Genomic DNA, 14301 nt, shown 5'->3' on the forward strand with positions numbered 1-14301 from the left:
TGATACAAATCTTTGGCTACAGCTTTATACTGTATAAATGTAATCATTTTCCATCACAATGCAGTCAGGGACTCTGGGATGTTCTGTTTGTCCTGACCCTTCTCTGATATTCTCATATAAGACCTCAGCCTCAGTCATTGGCAAATATAGCAAGGACCAGCTGTGTGAATATCTGGATCCTATCCAGATCCATCCAAACAAAAATACTCTCTCATTACCCTCTCTGTAGGGATGTGGAGAGCAGCACTCTTGATCCACTAGCATGGTTAAATCCATTTCTTTCTTCTTTCACCAACTTGTTGTTTTTGCTCCTTTGCAGCATTTATTAAGGAAGCAACCCTTTACAATATTCACTTAGCCAATAACACAGGGTTTTAGTTTGATTAAAACACAACAGGTGTGTGAGTGACGACTGTGTACATGCAGATCAGACAGGATTAGGAGAGTTTGCTCAAGCACGCTTTAAAATGCTTATCAGGAAGACTACCACGTGTTCTGATGCTTCAGTCCTTAAGCTGCGCATTTTTGTTGAAGTTTATTCAAAACAGCAAAATCAGTTCATCACTTCAAAAAACTCATACACAGTACACAGATTGAGTCTGTGTGATTTATGCAGCAGAAAAAAAGTAAGCTGTAACGTTAATAAGTTTGACAAGTGTGCAGCATTAATGTAAATGCTACAAAATTCCTAATTGATTAATGAGACATGCTGTTTGTACTCCAAGTCTGAAGGGAAATGTCAGCGAAAAACACGTTTAATAAGGTAAAACCTGTATAAATTACAAAAGAAATACATCTTGTAGAAATACTTCCAAATCAATACTGAATGTCATTAAGAAAATCTAGCAGAAGTGACCATATTGATCTGACATTTGACATGTTCTATGTATATTTTTGGGTGACAGCTTTGGAGATGTCTTAATCTCACTCGAGACCTTCTAATGCCAAAATTCATTTCTCTCTGCTCCCTTTGGAATGACGTTATTATGGTGGGGGAGATGACAGTTGTATCAATTATGCATAAGGCAAGAGTGTGTGGAAGGTGTCTATGCAAATCAAGTTCACCCAACGGATGGCAGTGAAATAAATGAAAATGTTCATTTCAAAGTGGTGAGTTCAGGTAAGTTCCCGCAAGTCAGGCTCCGTAAAAGTCTGTGAACAACCACAGAGGAAGAAACACCGAAGAAGTTTGACCCTCTTTGCTGGCTGTATCACAACTATTGATGGTTATTAGGTTTCAGGGGACACGTTGTTGCTACTGTATGAGACGTTTGACACAAGACAGACAAAAAAGGATTAACTGTGTTTTGTTTCTTTTGGAAACTATACAATGGTGAGTGCAATTCTTCTTCAGTTATTTTTTAAATTTTCATGAAGCACGGTTAGCTATATGTGATCAGAGCACATTCTAAAATCTGAAAAACCTAAAATTGTGCTTGAAATTTTGAGATATACACATATTCACTTGATATAAAAACAGAATTGATACCACTGTCGTGTCTATATGCTAAATATGAAGCCATGGAGCTAGCAGCTGGTTAGCGTAGCATAGCATAAACGGGGGCAAACAGCTATCTTGGATCTGTCCAAAGGTAAGAAATCTAACAATTAGCACCTCTAAAGCTCACTACTTGACATGTCATATCTCATTGTTTAATCAGTTGAACAACGTAAAGGTATGATATGTAACTTTTCTGCATTAAAATGTATAAAAACAATTAGACCTATGTTATATATATTTTTGAGTTGTGTAGTTATATTATCCCAAATGTTTCCAGCAATTTTCAAATGAGAAAAACATAATTTTAATCATGGTAACGGTCCATTTCATTTGGCTGCCTATCAACAGCATCAGCTCCCCTTTGCACATCTGTCAGCATTGTGGTTGTCTGAAAGAAGTGGTCAAAATTGACAGTTTATCCCGTTTTAAGCCACATTTTTACAATACACTTTTTAGAACTTGGTCATTTTTAACTATATATTTTAACCAGATGAAAGATTTTAGTCTCCTGACATCCGAATCTTGAGTTATCAGAGAAACAAGCTGAGCAAATGTTAGAGGCAGCTTACCTCCCAGCCCTTCCGAGAAAACTTCTGAGTTTTTATTCAGTGTTTTTATCAGAGGTAATCACCAGGTCCATTTGTATTGTAAGAGGAGGAGACCTCTGCAGATAATTTGGCCCCTAGTAAAAACTTCCTGAATGATTGACAGAAAATTACTTATTGTGCCTTTAACTGTAAAAACAACAATTTGCTGCTTAACAGTGCAAGACCTGCTCCCATGCTGCGTCATGTGTCGCTTATCTCCCACAATGTTGTTATTGTTTTGACGAGAAAATCTTGACTCAAGGTCAACCGACTCTATCAAAAGCTAGCTCATTGTCTTCTTAGTAAATGGAATTTGTTTAGTTTTCATGGCAACTAGAAAAAACGTGACAACTGAAAAAATTGTGAGGTTTGGTTGAAAGCTTCAGAAAAAAAACTAGTAAGTGAACCTTGGAAACATTAGTTTAGAGGACAGTGAAGCAACACTTAGTTTTAACCACTCTGTGTCATTCCCACCTCTGTTGTTTATCAAATCAACAAAGAATAGACAAGAAAATAAAGAATAAATAACCCTGTTGGAATACATCATAACTCAATTGCATAATAACAGTTACCATGGAAACAAAATCTATCTATCTATCTATCTATCTATCTATCTATCTATCTATCTATCTATCTATCTATCTATCTATCTATCTATCTATCCATCCGTCCGTCCGTCCGTCCGTCCGTCCGTCCGTCCGTCCGTCCGTCCATCCATCCATCCATCCATCCACATGCATAAATATTTTCATCCAGATGTAGTATGTACGTAGAAGACAGGTGTGAGTAGAAGCTGTATGTATGAGAGCAGAGGGGAGTGGTCATAGAGGGTGGATGATGTAGTGGGGTGTTCTCTTGCTTGTATCCTTCCCTGTTCCTCCATATCCCTTTCTCCCCCTAATCCTCTCACTCTTTGTCTCAAAATCTCAGTAACAATCTCTCCCCTCTCTCCCAGCTAGCGTGCTACACATTCTCACATCAACAGCTCCACCAACAGGTGGAAAAATGCCTCTCTCTGGCTTACACTCCATGTTTCCGTCAGTCCGAGGATCTCTCCACATTTCTCCCATGACAGTGAAATGCAACACCACACATTTTCAAGGCCTATGTTTTAAATTTCCTGTTAACTGAGAGCTGTTTCCATGTGAACCATTCAGGTGGGGGGGCGGGTTATTTATTGTCATTCAGCACACAGCAATGCTGAATCAACAGGGTCAGAGGATAAAAGAGTGAAGACACTGCATGTTGGCACAGAGCTGCTCTTGTCATTGCTTCCAAATAAGTCATTGTAATATCCAGGAAATACCCAGTAATGCTCAGATCTGTTGTACTCTCTATCTTCGTACTGCCTTTCATCTTCGGTTCTGATGGGAGTCCACAAATAATTGTGAGGCACCCTAAAACATCAGTTCTGTGTATTTGAGAAGGCATTCTGACACAATCAAGACTTCCATATCCATCCACTAGGAGGCAGAGATGAGGATGTCTGACTTTATTTTGTGCCTACATCATCTGGAAACCTTTCTCAAGCATTTAAACTCAACAGGAGCCAAATGCTTCAGGCAAGCTTTGGTCCGCATTCTGTATCAGCTTTATGAGATTTCCTATTCTCAACATGAGGATGTGCTTAAGTTTGGCATGACAGAGGGGACATTGTGCTTCACCCGTGAAAACAGTACACATCAGAAGAAAATGTTTCTCAAAAGACATGGCTGGCTTGTAATTGATACATGTTATTTTTATATATATATTTTATATATTATATTTTTTAAATCACCTAACATCTAGTTATACCGTTTTAACTTTACGGTCGAAAAACATCTTCTTATCCAAGAATGTTTATACATATTCTGAGTATAAAATTTATATTATTATTATATAATAATAGTATATATATATACTATTATTATTAATGATATGTACTATCAATATGTACTATAATATGATACAGTAAAATGTATTTTGTGACTGACATATTATATATATATTATCAGAATGTGTCAAAATGAGGCCAGAGTTAAATATCTTATTTATATTTAGGTAGTTTAGTCCAGTGGTTCCCAGCCTAGGTTACAGATTTATCTTGGAAAAGGTTACACATTGGTTCTACGTATCTTTTAACCTTTTATCTTATAAAAGGTTACAAGATAAATCTGAGGGGTCACCAGATGATTAATGGCACAGACAGTAGCCTACAAGTACCCCAATACTGTACTAATTTTAACTCTGCTTGAAGTAGCATGGTCTTGGCAAGGGTCGGCGAGGGAAAATGATATAAACAATGATGTATTACAACTGTTGTTTAATTAAAAAGTTGGTCTGCGTTCTGCTTCCACAACCTGTAGAGTCAAGAGTTTTAAAGGTTTAATTTTTCTTCTTCCGCTTTACATATATTAAAACTCTGTTACAATACCTCGTGTCGCCACCAGAGGACGTTGTTGTTATTTCAGCCCAACGCAGAGGCGGAACACGACGTGGCAGCTAAATGATTCACTTCCTGTATTTCGTGCGGTATTGACATCCGTCTCATACAGTCTTAACGTCTGTCAAACCGGTCTTCGTCGGACTTTGTTGCAGCTTTCAATTCATCCCTCTGGCCGGTGTTGGTGTTCTGTCAGGGGCTGTTGTCTTACATGAGGAGAAGGCTGTGCTGAGGAGCTCCCTAGCCGGACAGGAGAGATGACGGCTGGGCTTCTGTTAGTGTTTGTCGGGGGGCTGCTGGAGGTCTGCAGCGGCGTCTCAGCGAACAGAGGGGGATACCCCTCCTTTACAGACGAAGTCCCTTTCAAAATCACCTGGCCAGACGCTGAGTTTACGCTGGTATGCCTCCTCCTTTAGTATCACAGTTTCACAAAGGGACAAATTGGCTGTAAGGGGTTGGGGGAGATGCTACTCTCACTGTGTAGCTGGCACTATGTTCGGAGTGAGTTTCCTCTTTCTTTTATAACCGACGTTACAGTTTAAGTAACCAACGTTTGTCTATGGATTTCAGCCAACTTCAGGTGCACTTTACAACGAGGATGACTTTGTCATCATGACAACAACAGAAAAGGAGAAGTACAAATGCCTCCTGCCATCCCTGACAGCTGGAGAGGAGGTAAGCAACATGTCCCTTCATAGAGAGCTTTTCATTGCTTTTGAATATGTTTGTATTGCTTCCACAGGCAATAACTATAAACACATAAAAGGTAATACAAAGCAGCTCAACTTTCCCACTGGGCTAATGCAAGTCTTCTTAGTTTATATACCATACTGGATTCTCTTCAGGTGTATAAACATATTGATGGTTTGACATGTTTTAAAACATGATGGGACACAACTCTGCTCCTTTGTCCTTTTAAAACAGGTATGGCAGTCTGCGTATTATCTTCCTCAAGACTACCATATATCCTCCATTGATTTTTAGCTTTTAGCTTCAGTCTGTGTCATATTTTTGGAGTTCTGGTCATCATTCATATCTATTACAGTAAGGTTGTACTCAACAACTTCTTTGCTGATATATGGGGATGCAATAACATTGATATCTACAGCTTGACAGTGGAATTGTAAAAAAAAAATAAAATAAAATAGAGAAAGTAACAATAGTAATCAAGTCTCCAGTTTGACTGTATTACCCGAGACATTCATTTTAAAAGGGAAACAGGAACTTGGAATAGGTGAAACTTAGAGTGAGATTTAAAAACTGATTTGAAAAGATGTTACTCTTTAAAAAAGCTTTTTGTTGTCATTTGTTTTGTGTCTTTTGTTGTCTCAGGATTATGATAAGGAGTACGGCGGGCCCAGTCCAGGTGACCTGCTGGAGCCACTATTCAAACGAAGCAGCTGTTCCTACAGAGTGAGACTCCTCAAGTTTCTTTTCTGCTTTCATTTAATTTCCTTACTTCTCTCAGTGGAGAGACTGAAACTGTGTTCAGATGGAGTTCATGCTACATTAGTAGAGCATAACTGAAAACATATTTTTCTGCCTTAGCGTTTGGTGAGTTAAAGATTCACTCATAACTCAGTAAACTTGCTCTTGGCTTGCCGACATTGCAGATTGAGTCATACTGGACGTATGAAGTATGCCATGGAAAACATATAAGACAGTATCACGAAGAGAAGGAGACTGGTCAGGTCAGTGTTTTGATTGGATAAAATAACCTTCAGATATCAGATAACAGTTTGCACTGAAAGTGACCATGTGTGTTTCCATAGAAGATCAGTGTCCAAGAGTACTTCCTGGGGAATTTGGCACAGAAGAGTCAGTCGACAGAGACAGGTGAGTTTCTTTTGAATGCACTTTTATGATATATATTTTTTGATTATTTTTAATACGTTATAGAATGTTTTAGTTGTTTCCTTATTGCACTAAAGCTAGGAATTTATTTTTTCAGATAAAGTTGAAGAGGCAGAAGATGTCAAATCAACAGCTGAAACAGAAGTAAGTATAATAATGATACTTTGATAATCAGCCAAATTCACCAGGCTAGCCCTCAGTTCTCACATTTGTCACCTCGTTTCTGTTGCCTTCTCTCTTTCCACTGGTGTTCAGGTGCCCACCAAGAACATAGAAGGTCAGCTCACTCCCTACTTCTCGTTGGAAATGGGAAATGGGACTCCTTGTGTGCTGAAACAGAACCAGCCTCGTTCCACGTCCGTGTTGTATGTCTGTCATCCAGAGGCCAAGCATGAGATCTTGTCTGTCGCTGAAGTCACAACCTGTGAATATGAGGTTGTGGTGTTGACACCGCTGCTTTGTGCTCACCCAAAATACAGGTAGAGCTGTCAGAACGACTATGTGTGAATATTTTTCTCAAAGGAATACGCCTCAGTAGTAGAAGTATGTTGACGTTTCTGTTTTGGAAATTCTGAAATGTTGTTTTAAGATTAGTCATCCCTGTGGATCAGGGTTCTACTGAAATGTATTTTCCAGCAGGCGAGACATCCGGCTGACATCTTACTGTTTCTGAACTTGACATGTATTCCTGGCAGGTTTAAGTCGTCCCCGGTGAACGCGATCTTCTGCCAGGCTCTGGCAGGCTCGCCCCTGCGGCCTCAGCAGCTCGCCCAGTTGGACAAGGAGCAGGAGGAGCAGCTTAAACCACCCTTCAGTGCCACCTCTGAGACCAGAGAGGTGAGACATGCACAGAAAGATGACAGAGGGGAAAAATTGGTACGATATGTACCAACGATACTGGGCTCAGTCTTATGTTTGACTTGTTACAGGAGGAGGCGCCACCAGTGAGAGAGGAGGCATTCTCCTCCACTCACAAACCCATGACTGTTGGAGGGCAGTCCCAGGTCACTGTCGGCACCACTCACATCTCTCGTTTGACAGATGACCAGCTAATCAAAGAGTTCCTCAGTGGCTCATACTGTCTGCATGGGGTGAGGCATGTTCACCTATAGCACCCGAGTAGTGTTTAATAAACTATTCAGTGACTTCATCTTAATGTGTGTTTCAGGGAGTCGGGTGGTGGAAATATGAATTCTGTTACGGAAAGCATGTCCATCAGTACCATGAGGTAAGGGTCCCTCCTTGCTACTGTGAGTGCGTTTGTGTGGAAGCTGGGTCAACTGGTTATGTGGATTGGCTGTAGGGATGCAATTAACAAGTATTTTCACAATTAATCAATCTGCAGATTAATGTTTCAGTTAAATGTTTCATCCATAAAATGTTAAAAAATAGTGAAAGACACCACATCACCGTGGTTGCTGATTAATTTTTTTACTAATTGATAAATTGAGTGGTTGTTCCAGTTCTACTTGGCAGTTAAATACGGAAAAGTTAGTTTACAAAAAGATTTGTAATTGCATAAAAATGGTGATTTTGAATGAATATGTAAGATTGTTAGGTACATTATCTTGTATTTGTACAGTAATGAATATGTTCCTTGGCTCTCCAGGATAAAGAGCAAGGAAAGAACATTGTGGTGGTGGGGAGCTGGAACGCTGAGGAACACATTGAGTGGGCCAAGAAAAACGTTGCCAGATCATACCAGCTCAAAGACGACGGCGTGCAGAAAGTCAAGTATGTCATTCATATTTCTGAACCCTAACCTGGATGTAAATTGAGATTATCGTTGACTTTTCCTTTCCCTCTGTTCATTTCCTCTGATCCATGACAGGTTGGTTTCCCACTTTTATGGCCACGGGGATGTTTGTGATCTGACAGGGAAGCCCAGACAGGTCATTGTCAAGCTCAAGTGAGTGAACAGTCGTTGTAGCACCAGTTCAGTGTCACTGCCCTGAGTCAATGTGTGAGTAAGAGAATACCCAAATGTTTCCGTGTTGATTCACTCATCTCATTTCTCTTGTCTCTGTCAGATGTAAGGAGTCTGAGTCTCCCCATGCTGTCACTGTCTATATGCTGGAGCCTCAGACTTGTCAGTACATCCTTGGGGTAAGTTCACTATTCACAGTCACTGGGAAAAAAAAAAAAAGCACTGAACCTTAGCTGGAGTACAAACCTCTACTTTAGGTTTGAGAGCTAAATAAAAAGGAAAGTGCTATTTCAAGCTGTGACCAATTCATTAATAATTTACGTCTGTTTCATTGTGGAGTATATGAAAAAATGAATGAACTTGAATAGGTCTTTTTCACAGCAGAAATTTCAACATGTCAAACACAGCTGTAGCCAATAGCATTATTAACTGTTGCATTGCATTGCTACAATTGCTGGAACCCAGCCATCGTTATTCAGTGTTAGTTCCACCTGTGCTTTTCCTGTAGTGACAAGTCTGTGAATGTGATTTATTTATTTGGGAGTTCTAAAGAAACAAATGCTCTAATGCTAGAAAAGTTATCAAGATATAGTTTAGTAAAATGACATGTACAATACAAGATGGACTTTTCCAGAGAGCAGAAAAGAAAAACTGATAGAAAATCAAACTATTTCAATGTATAAACTCTACAAAGGTAACTTTTATTTACATTTTTATTTGCCCACCAGAAAGTGTGGGAGCCACTGCTTTAGCCTCTGTCTTGGTCTGTCTATCAAGTATGTTCTCATACCATATAACAATGATGGGCAAGAAATGTTTTAAACAAGAATGAAAGGGAGGAAGATTTGAAGTTCTATATATAGCTCTACTGGCTGTATACAGACAGGTAGATCATTGGCACTATGTTCAAGCTGGCTGACATATTTTTTCCTCCCCTAGGTTGAGTCTCCAGTCATATGCAGGATTCTTGACACTGCTGATGAACATGGACTTCTGTCACTCTCCAGCTAAACTGACAGAGATCATGTGACAGCAACGGCGCATGAAGGACAAGGAGAGGATAGACAGAGAGAGGTGCACTGAAGAAGAGGGGAGAGGACACTTATGATAAAGCAGAAACCTGTTTGTTGAAGGAAGAGTGATGCCCATGACACTGCGCTAGAAGCCAAAGTCAAGGTTAAACAGAGGTTAAACTTGATCCTGAGGCTGGACTTCATGTGGCTCAGGAGCACAGCCTCAGCTCAATGCCCTGATCTGTGCAATGGACGACTCTACATCACAGCCTAATCCAGCAGGCTAACTCAGACTTAGTGAAAACAAAGTGAAATGGGGCTGACGCCGCACTCCACAAGGCAGTGGGTTTATTGCCTGTACTTAATATCTGTGCTTCACTTTGTGTTGATTAATTTCAAGTAAATGAGAGACATATCAGGGGATTCGTAATTATCAGGGGAATCAACAATATTCATGGTGGTTTTATTGTCTTTAAGGTTGGTAATAGTGAGTGTGTGTGTGTGTGAATGTGAGTGAGAGATATATGAAATGGTTAGCTGTTTGATTGTGGCACTTTGTATTTGTAGATATGAAAAGAAGCAAGTCTGAAAACGTTTTTTTGCATCAGCGTGAATGTGTGCTGTGTTCATTTACAGGATGAGTGAGTGTAACTTATGCATTGGAACGTGCCGTGGAATAGCAAGAAAAGTGATTGACTTCTTAGGATGTACAGAATGTCTGTGGGCTCCTATCAGAGGTATTCTGTGGTTATATGAAAATGCGCACTTGGATCCTGATTACTGCTGTATCACAGAGATAAAAACCAATGCATTTACAGGAAAGAATAAAACTAAAACATGAAACCTAATTAATAGTGTTGAATTACCACACAGAAGAAAAGATATTTGACTTGACCGAGACATCTTGGCAACAAATGTCTTTGATTAATAATTATAGAGATATTCAGTTAGTTATTATGATGTAGAATTTTCATTTTGTTTTTTTCTTGCTATTAAGTTTTTTGTCCTTCAGTCAGATGCTATGATTTAAAAAAAATGGAGGTGTATTACCATAGTAAGTTAGTAGTCATGGTCAATTTAAGGCCACCAGAGGGTGCTGACGCTATGCGTGTAGTATTTTAGTATTTAGTATTTCTTTCATATATCCTAAGAAAACAACTGTAACTATAAAAGAACAGTTGTCACTGCAGTGATTTCCATTTTTAATCTCAGCCATTTCACAAACCTTCAGTTGAGTCAAACTGACTGAACTGAAGGTTTGTGAAACTCTGCAAAGCGTCATCTATAACTTCACTATATCAAGTAAATACCAGGTCAATAGTCATTAAAAATCTAAGCAGCATCTGAACTGGTTGATTTGCAGTTCAAATGCTTTACATGGAAATTTAAAAATAAAGGAAAAATATTTATATATACGTGTGTATATAATATATATTTATTTGATGTTTTTATAGCATTTTATAGCTATAGAGCTTTAGAGCTATAAAATGCCAGTTCAAACAGTTTTTTTCCTCTGACTTATCACTTTAAGTATGTTGTTTTCACAATATCAACATAATGACGCATAACCCCAACAGACATGAGGCCTGAAATACTGTCAAGCAACCAGCATTACTGTAATTTCATTAACCACTGACACTGCTGCCAGTTAACATTAAAACTAGGGCTGCAACTAGTGATTCATTTTTGATTACTTTGACAGTATTTTCATGATTAATCAATTCATTGGTTTTTCTATAAAATCTGATAAGAAAATTGTGTTTAAGTTTACAATCATACATGACAAAGAAAAGCAACAAATGCTCACATTTTAAAAGCTGGAGCCAGTGAAAGTTTGACATTTTTGCTTGAGATGAAAATAATAAAAATTTAATTTTATGTCAGTAATTATTGATTAAGCATTTCAGCTCTAGTTAAAAAAAAAAAAGTGAAAGCACAGATCCACTGGACTTGCCAAACATTTATTGTTTTAAAAAGTGTATGGGGTTCACAAATACATTTTTCTTAAGCAGAAGTCCATCAAAGTGCAACCACATGCCATTGACAGCCACACGTGGGCCTGTGCAGGGTTTCACAGCAGCTCGCATCTGATATCAGTGCTCAGCAACGTCAGCCAGACAGGAGGCAGCAGTGAAACCAGCAAATGCAGTCCTTGCCTGCAATGAAAAACTACAGTCTTGGGCATATCTGTGAATAACACAGTGGCAGATTTAAGTGAAAATGCTCTGTATCTGTTAAAGAAAAAAAGGTAAGTTAATTCAATGGCATTAATTAACTTTCTGGAACAGACACCTTCATTACAAATCTCTTGCTAGTTTTTAGTGTCAAAAAGCTTATGACTGGTTCTTTAATTTTTCCACGAAAAAAAACGTAACATGTACTTTCACTGTAAAAGAGAACAAGAGATTAATACTGTTTCCAAATACATAAAATGGACAGTGTTTATGTTCCTCTTGATTCACATTTGAGTTAAAGCCATGGTGAGATTGTCCAAACCATACTGTTTAGCAGCTCTTTGATTAGACTGAGGGAATGGGAATCTGGTGCACTGAGGTGCTTTCAAAGTCCTGTAGTGCATCTTGGTGAGTGTGATAGTGCATGGCTACATATGACTTGGCAAAGGCAAATGTCTGAGAGCTGACAGGCTGCAGGCTGGTGGGGGAGCTGGGCCCTGCAGAGGGACTGCTGTTGTATATACTGTAGTAGGGCTCAATGCGGGTGTTGATAGGTGTTGAGGTACTCGGCGGGCGAGGTTTACGCACACCTGTGGCCCTTGGACTCCCAGCACAATCCCTGGAGTGACTGGGCCCACAAGCCTGGTCCACTAGCCTCCTCTGTGGCTTTGGTGACAGTACGTAGGCTGAGTTTGTCTCATGATGAGAGGATTTATTGCGATTGACTTCAAGGCTGCCCTTCCCCATCGCATGCAGACGAGTCTTTTGCTTGCAACAGAGAAAGCCCAGCGCCGCCCACTGAATACAGCACAGCACACGGCGGCGGAGGCCTGCACTGTTGCGTGAGTACACAAAGGGATTGATGCCTGACTTGAGAAAAATGAGCACAAAGCCGCACAGTTCGAACTGGTAATGTGCAAAGCTACTTTCTGGTGTCAAAACATCCTGTGCCAGTGAAACTCCCATTGGCAAGCAGCAAAGCAGCACAGAGAACACTATAACAACACAGGTGACGACTGCCTTAGAGTCTTTGGCTGTGGCCAAGTTGACTGTAGACACCAGCTGACAGCAGGTTGCTCCTTGGGCAGCCCCTGGAACCAGAGGCTGGCTGGTCCTGTTGGCATATGAGTGTGTCTGAACATTCTGCAGTTTGTTGTAAGTCTGGTTACGGTACAGAGAAGGGCCTTGAACAGCACACTGCATGCTCTCAAAGCCTGCTGCAATGAGAGGTGGTGGGGGTGGAGGGCATGTGGCATCTACCGTCATGATGGGACATTTCCTCACTTGTGCATTCTTCCTTAGTGTTTGAGCAATCATCAGATAGGATACAGACACCACAGCTACACAAAAGGCAAAGTCTGCCAGGTAGACATATAACACAACCCTGGCCTGTCCACCTCCCAGGCCAAAGTGGGGCAAGCAGGGTCCATCTCCATGTGGGTATGCTCGCATGGTAAGGAGGGCAGCCATGGTGAAACTGGATGTCCACAGCAGGGCAGTGAGGGCCAGCGTGCGGGGGAAGGAGGCAGTGCGGTTGGGCTGCTGCCCTAAAACCATGCGTAGTCTGTGCAAAGCAATGACAGCTACCGTCTCCAGGGACATGATGATGAAACCCGAGCTGGTCAAGTGGAAGGCAAAGCAGAAACTCTTCGATACGCCATCCCCTCCGCCTGCATCCAGGAAGAGCACCAGTGCAAACATGGGAGCAGTCACACAGCAAATGAACAAGTCACAGAAGGATAGGTTCAGGATCATGAAGTCAAAGTTGGTGCGGAACTTGCGAAAAGCTGGGTCAAAAAAGGACAGGAACACCACAAGATTTCCATAAGAGCCCAGGCAGAAGATGAGGATGAGGAGCAGAGAGCAGAAGGTCAAGGTAGCAGTGTGAATCACAGCCCAACCTGACGGGGTCTGTGTGCCCAGGGTGCCATTGAAGGTCTGATGTCTTGGCACATCCACCAGGTCTGATGGTGTAACAGTGGTGTTCATTGTATTGTTAACAATTTATAAGGATCCCACAGTCATCAATTTCAACATTATTCCTCTATATGGAGGGAGTAAATGATGATTACAGTATCTGCTGCCTCCGCCATTGCTGCCACCTTGGTAGAATGCTAGAAAGGATACAAAGTCATATATTAACTATTGTATTGTGCAGTAGATCATTGAATACATTCACAGCTGATAATAGGGAGCAATACGTAATTTACCATTGACGGGTACATATTTAATAAGAAGCTGTGGTGCTACATGTCAGACACAAGCTACAGTAGGCTATAGCTATGCACCACTGCATTTGGCCAATTATACCTTACCACCACCCCCCCACCCAACCCCACCCCACCCCCTCTCCCCCAACACATACACACCGTCTGCTGAAATCCAGAGGAAATATGTATTCATATATTCGAAGTGGTTACATGGCTTGGATTATCTATACCGACGAAAAGAAAATATAACCTACCTGCTGTAATCGATCGTGTGTCCATCATCATAATCATCACCATCTGATACAGCCCATCTTCATTTTAAATCAGTATGATAGTAAGTGAACGCACAGCGGCTTAAAAATAAAAAACAAACAAAAAAAATGTCTTCAACAGCAGCTCATTCAAAACAGAATGCTGACATAAAACACGTTTCCTTACATGTCTGTATTTTTAAAGCCTTCACAGCGCAAACAGATGAGAGCATATTCGTTTTCTTGGCGATATGGATCCATTCTTATACAGGAGCGACGGCCACTGGACTTGCACTGAAAAATGAGTATGAAGTCACTGCCTACGTATGTGGGCATGAGCATAACCACTGCATTAAAGTAGT

At 40.5% G+C, this 14301-nt stretch overlaps 2 protein-coding genes across 3 annotated transcripts; one reads left to right on the top strand and one right to left on the bottom strand.

Annotated features, from left to right (window-relative positions):
- Positions 1-4577: 4577 nt before the first annotated feature.
- erlec1 (endoplasmic reticulum lectin 1) lies at positions 4578-10152 on the top strand. Of its 2 annotated transcripts, none has more exons than XM_022743974.1 (14): positions 4578-4908; positions 5081-5185; positions 5843-5923; positions 6124-6201; positions 6283-6346; positions 6462-6508; positions 6620-6843; positions 7060-7201; positions 7294-7455; positions 7533-7592; positions 7974-8098; positions 8196-8273; positions 8395-8470; positions 9231-10152. In XM_022743974.1, the coding sequence occupies exons 1-14, from the start codon at positions 4768-4770 to the stop codon at positions 9300-9302; spliced, it is 1455 nt and encodes a 484-aa protein (XP_022599695.1). In that variant the 5' UTR covers positions 4578-4767; the 3' UTR covers positions 9303-10152. The 2 variants fall into 2 exon arrangements, with proteins under 2 accessions (XP_022599695.1, XP_022599696.1); XM_022743975.1 differs by having other exon boundaries at positions 6286-6346.
- Positions 10153-11292: 1140 nt separating this feature from the next.
- gpr75 (G protein-coupled receptor 75) lies at positions 11293-14236 on the bottom strand. Its single transcript, XM_022743849.1, has 2 exons — positions 13943-14236; positions 11293-13592 (listed from the first exon to the last, which is right to left on the bottom strand). The coding sequence occupies exon 2, from the start codon at positions 13465-13467 to the stop codon at positions 11824-11826; it is 1644 nt and encodes a 547-aa protein (XP_022599570.1). The 5' UTR covers positions 13468-13592; positions 13943-14236; the 3' UTR covers positions 11293-11823.
- Positions 14237-14301: the final 65 nt, after the last annotated feature.

This window comes from Seriola dumerili, unplaced genomic scaffold, assembly GCF_002260705.1.
Source record: "Seriola dumerili isolate Sdu_G_001 unplaced genomic scaffold, Sdu_1.0 BDQW01000073.1, whole genome shotgun sequence".
In the NCBI taxonomy this organism is placed as follows: Eukaryota; Metazoa; Chordata; class Actinopteri; order Carangiformes; family Carangidae; genus Seriola; species Seriola dumerili.